The sequence below is a fragment of the Macadamia integrifolia genome, chromosome 13 (assembly GCF_013358625.1).
Source record: "Macadamia integrifolia cultivar HAES 741 chromosome 13, SCU_Mint_v3, whole genome shotgun sequence".
In the NCBI taxonomy this organism is placed as follows: Eukaryota; Viridiplantae; Streptophyta; class Magnoliopsida; order Proteales; family Proteaceae; genus Macadamia; species Macadamia integrifolia.
Genome location: NC_056569.1, coordinates 16,417,678 through 16,422,834, shown reverse-complemented (window position 1 = coordinate 16,422,834; position 5,157 = coordinate 16,417,678). Strand labels below are relative to the sequence as shown.

The 5,157-nt window shown below is 38.3% G+C and overlaps 1 protein-coding gene across 2 annotated transcripts; it reads left to right on the top strand.

Moving 5' to 3' along the window:
• Nucleotides 1–346: 346 nt before the first annotated feature.
• On the top strand, nt 347–4,372 carry LOC122058656 (vesicle-associated protein 4-2-like). Of its 2 annotated transcripts, none has more exons than XR_006133864.1 (7): nt 347–1,151; nt 1,727–1,797; nt 2,102–2,183; nt 2,286–2,404; nt 2,586–2,659; nt 3,411–3,488; nt 3,606–3,725. XR_006133864.1 is itself a non-coding variant. In XM_042621302.1 (7 exons), the coding sequence occupies exons 1-7, from the start codon at nt 899–901 to the stop codon at nt 4,075–4,077; spliced, it is 783 nt and encodes a 260-aa protein (XP_042477236.1). In that variant the 5' UTR covers nt 355–898; the 3' UTR covers nt 4,078–4,372. The 2 variants fall into 2 exon arrangements, 1 of the variants encoding a protein (XP_042477236.1); XM_042621302.1 differs by lacking the exon at nt 2,586–2,659 and adding an exon at nt 4,018–4,372 and having other exon boundaries at nt 355–1,151.
• The last annotated feature ends 785 nt before the right edge of the window (nt 4,373–5,157 follow it).

Below are 5,157 nucleotides of genomic sequence, written 5' to 3'. Positions count from 1 at the left end.
CTCTCTCTCTCTCAAGTGGAAAGCCACTTGAAATTTAAAATCCCACTCGTTTTTGCAAGTCAACCTTGCTTTTCTCCCCCTCCCCTCAATCACGAAAAATTCATTCCACTTGCTTCTGTAGTCGCTGCACCACTCTCCATAGGTCATTAATGAAGTTTGGAAGGATCTTACAGTAATTCTAATGTTTAACTGTATAGATTATTTTCTTTCTCCCCTACCCAATTTTTGGAATGACATGGAAGCCCATCTCAGTTTTCCTGGTTTTTTTTTTTTTTTTGGCCCTTTTTAGCCTCAATGGATCTAGTTAATTGTTTACTGTCCTCATGTCAACACCAGGGGATGGGCGTGCCGCGAGTGTGACTTTATCTGCAGAAGGAGACGAGGGGTAGCCCAAGAAGAGCTCACGAGACTTGGTGTGGTATCGTTGATGGGTTCAGTGCAGGTAGTTTAGTACATAGAGAAATGAGCTCAGAGGAGTAGGAAACTTCAAAGGGAGAACCAAATCCACAAATCCACGGACGTGAATCTCACGGCTCAATTACAGTGAATTCGTTATCTTAAGATCCGAGCTGGCTACTCTTCCCCTCTTTTCCAAATTCCAATTTCTAGTCCCTCCTCCCCCTCCTCGCGCAACAGAGTAAAGTTGCCACCGCCGTTTCCCAATCAAAATTATAGCGAAAGGCGGAGAGAGAAAGCTCGTTAAGAGAGTTAAAAGAAAGAAAGGAACTTCAAATACAGAGAGAGAGAGACACTCAAAATCTTAATTTTTTGTCTTCAAAGATCTTCCTGTCTCTGGTCCTCAAAGCTGGTCGCCGGTCGCCAGGCGTGGCGTTGTGAGCGAGTTGCTGGTTTGATGGACTGATACAGGCTTAGTAGTGAGGTGGGTTAGGCTTAGAAGATGGCTATTGCTGAAGAAAAATCTCATTCTGAAGGCAAGGTTTGGAGTCTCTGTCGATTGCCCTTTTGGCATTCAGGAAATGCTTCTTCGTCGTCTTCTTCACAGAACCTTCATCACCAGCAGAATCAAAACAATCAACATGTTGATGGTTCCAATCATCATTCTTCAAGCACCGTTTCATCAGTCGCTAGATCTTTGCTTCCCACTCGCCGTAGACTCCGTCTTGATCCTCGCAACAAGCTCTACTTCCCCTGTATGTTCTATCTCTGTTTGATTTTCTACTCGTTGACATGGGTTCTATTGTTTCTAATTTTCCTTACTTGATTTCCGCTGATTTTTTGGAATTGGAGGACTGGGTTTTGTTTATTTGGGTGGTCTTTGATCTTCTTCGTTTTCATTTTCTGTGGGTGGGTTGTTTTAGTTAGCTTAGGGATTTGGATTCTGTTTCTGTTGCCTTAATTTGTTCAATTTTTAAACCTGGGATGCTTTTCTTCTCTTTTCTTTTCTTTACTTTGACTTGGTTACTGCAGGTCCGTTACAGTGATTATTTAATTGCTTTGGTTTTCATTTGAATTGGATTTCTACACTTCAATGGCATTCTGGTGTCTTGGTGGTGTTTGGGTTTACTTTCTTCCACAGTTTCTTGAAGCGTTTGCTGGACACATTGCAGAAAATCAGTTTCTTTACGAAGGAAAAAAGGAAAAAAAAATCAGTTTCTTTCATCTTTGGATGGTTACATTAGTGTTAAAGATTGTTGATTTTGGGTGTACCATTGGTTATTTATTGCCCCCAATTATGATTTCCTTCTAACCCTTGTTTCTGTTGAAGATGAACCTGGTAAACAAGTCAGAAGCGCGATCAGGATAAAAAACACTAGCAAGTCGAACGTAGCTTTCAAGGTATAAATGAAAACAATCAAAACTTGTTTTCTGATGTTCATGATTACTGCAGATACTAATACGTTCCAAAAATCAGATAAAAATTCAAGTTTTTGCGCTTATAATCCAGAATGTTAGTTCTTATCTAGGTTACTTCCCATTTGCTTGTAGCCATGTGGTGTATTAACCCATTGTAAATCCTGCCTGCTGTGCACTATCTTTAGTATGTTAAATGCAGTTTTGCTTGTTTTCAATTGTGCATTCTTGTATTATTAAAACTATAATTGAACCATTTAATGGGTGATTTTCTTTTGTGGTGCATTAGTTTCAAACAACAGCGCCAAAAAGCTGCTTCATGCGACCTCCAGGGGGTATCCTTACTCCTGGAGAAAGTCTCATTGCAACTGGTAATAAAATAACCTCGTTATTGAGTTGATTTGTACTTGACATTTCCTTTTCTGTGTTGATTTTTTATCCCCCCTTATTTCCAACTTTGGTTTGAATTTTAGTTTTCAAGTTTGTGGAGCATCCTGAAAACAATGAGAAGCATCCAGATCAGAAGAGCAAGGTTAAATTTAAGATTGTTAGCCTAAAAGTAAAAGGAGTAATGGACTATGTGCCTGAGTTGGTGAGTGGTTTTTTATGTTTAATGGTTCGCAGTGGATGTTCTGGCTAATCTCCTCAATTTGATTGCTCTTTCTTCGATGTTATGACCATGATCCTGTTATATTTTTTTATTTTGGGCCGTAAAATTGAGTGAGGGACCCTTCATGCAAGAGGTTGCTTTATGATTTTGGGATTGGTTTCAGGGAATCAAGCCACTGCAGGTGGGGTGTGGTTGAGTTTGTTTTCCAGTCTGGTATTGAAAGCGCCTTGACATGAGGTGCCCCTCCTTATTGGATAGAAGTCTTCTGTTTAAACCTATTATTTTGACTTTTGTTTTGATGTAATTTATGGTATCTAAGATTCTGTCTATTTTTTAAGAATATTGAACTGGTTTTAATATCTCAGAGTAATCTGCTTTCCTCAAATCATCCATTCCCACATCTAGATTATTTGCATATATTATTAGACATTAGAAGTAACACTACCGAAAAAGATAAAACACAACATATTTTTGAACCTGGCAATGTCTTCTTCCTGATGAACCATGTTGAGAATTCACATGAATAACAGATCGTAATGAACTTTGGCTGTAATCTAGTGTAAGTCCATTTTAACATGACTATGACATTCCTATTTCACGCACCAACCAAGGTCATTAGTATGTTTTCATCTGATCTAGTATTGGAGTCATATTTTTTGGTTCTTTGTAATAGTTGGGATTATAGTTTCATTGGAACTCCTGAGTTAATACTACTAACTATGATGATAACTGTCAATTGTATATACTCTGTGAGCTTTCTTAGCAAAAGCTCAGTACTTGTCCATTGTTTCAATTGACTGGCAGTTTCAAATTCTTAAATTTTTAATTTTTTTTTTTTTTTTTTTTTTTTTTTTTTAACAGTTTGACTAGTTAGCAATCAATTATCCCTTTTGGATTTATCTTGGAGAAAAAAAAAAAAGGGTCACACGTGGCCTGATGGAATTTTGTGTTCTTTTTTTTTTTTTTTTTTTAAATCTTTTGGGCACAGTTTGATGAGCAGAAAGATCAAGTAGCAGTTGAGCAGATTCTGAGGGTCATATTCTTAGATGCAGAACGTCCTAGCCCTGTAAGAAGGATCTCTCTTTCTCTCTCTCTCCCTTGTGTGTGTGTGCTTGCCTGCATACACGTGTCCATAACATTTTGACTTCATACTGCTATCAATGACAGTATCTTTTGTTTTAAGGCGATGGATAAACTTAAGCGACAGTTGGCTGATGCCGAGGCTGCACTGGAAGCGAAGAAGAAACCCCCAGAGGACACAGGCCCAAGAATTGTTGGGGAAGGACTTGTTATAGATGAATGGGTAAATTAGTCTTCTTGTGGCTTTTTCCCGTATTTGGTTATTCTTCTATTTTATTACACTTGGTATCATACTCTATGTAGAGGTCGGACCTCTGCGTAACAGTAAAATTTCTCTGTTGCAACCTAGTGGTTTTGGGTTTAAGTCGGGAAACGGCCTCTCCGTGAACTGAGGGGTTAAGGCTGTGTACAATATGACCCTTCCCTGACCCCAGTGGCGGGAGCCTTGTGCACTGGGTATGCCCTTTTTTTCTCTTCTAATACTCATTATATTTTTACTCTGTTGTCATTTGCAGAAAGAACGAAGGGAAAGATACCTGGCTCAGCAGCAGGTTGAAGGTGTTGATTCAGTGTAAAGTGGAAAATGCTTTTGTTGTAAGCCATTCTTTACTTGACTGAATCATTATGTACTGTGGATATAGAACCTATCAATTTCAACCCCTTTTGTCTAAGGGTTTATAGTGTCCGGTTTATATCTACGTCTAGAAAATAATAACGTGTTTGGTGTCATAAAATGTGAGATGTATCTAATGGAGTTTACTGTAGTTGAGTCTGTGCTTATATCCTCTTACTTGTAGATAACAGGATTTTGTTTCTTGCGGAGTGGTTGTTTACCATGGCAACTAATGGTTAGAATTGTTCTTTTTCTCATTTAGTTGTTCTTGTTTTAACTTCTTGTTAAATATATTGCTAGACACATTGACTTTGTATTTGAATTGCTTTTACTGTTAGCTTTTATGCATCATAGTGTGCCGATTCCCCGCCATTACCTTTTTACTCTAATTTTGGTGAGAAATATGTCAAAGTTTTGGGTCTTGTGGATGAACTATGATGTTTTAGTCCACTAGATTTCTGATTTGATCTGTGTTTATGAATAGGTTGCTCACACTGTGCTGTGAGAGATGATCCTAAATGCAGACCCAAATAATAAAAAATAAAATCCTGCATTACATGGGTATCATGGCAACCCTTAGTAATTGGGATGAAGCTAGTTGAGTTTGGAACATTGATCACTTACCAGCTAGGTGATCTAAGCTTATATTGTGGGGATCAATGGAGTCAATTCCTGATATTGAGGGGCTCCTGGGTGTTGCATCCAACGGTTGGGAAAACCTGGACACGTACCCAGACACTGATAGACCTTGTGATTTTGTTTCATATTTGGCTGCAGGGGTCACCAAACATAGCCTGATTGGCCCAGATGGTATTTGTTAATTATGTTTTGTTTCCTTTGATTGTTATTATGAAAATTTTGGAACCTACTCTTCTTTAAATCAATATAAGTTAAGAAAGAACGCTAACTGCCAAAGAAATAATCTTGGTAGAGTTTCCTCGAAGGCATGTGTCCACTTCTATTCTGATACGGAAGATCACTTTATTTTCTTTCCTTTTCCTTCTATGTTTGGGTTAGCACTTAGTACTATCTTGTACCTCCT

What these genes read in the sequence shown, in the direction of transcription:
- LOC122058656 (XM_042621302.1), top strand. Translation starts at nt 899, where the DNA reads ATGGCTATTGCTGAAGAAAAATCTCATTCTGAAGGCAAGGTTTGGAGT. An exon ending in CAACAAGCTCTACTTCCCCT is followed by an intron (nt 1,152 to 1,726) that starts GTATGTTCTATC and finishes TTTCTGTTGAAG; the next exon opens with ATGAACCTGGTAAACAAGTC. An exon ending in TGGACTATGTGCCTGAGTTG is followed by an intron (nt 2,405 to 3,410) that starts GTGAGTGGTTTT and finishes TTTTGGGCACAG; the next exon opens with TTTGATGAGCAGAAAGATCA.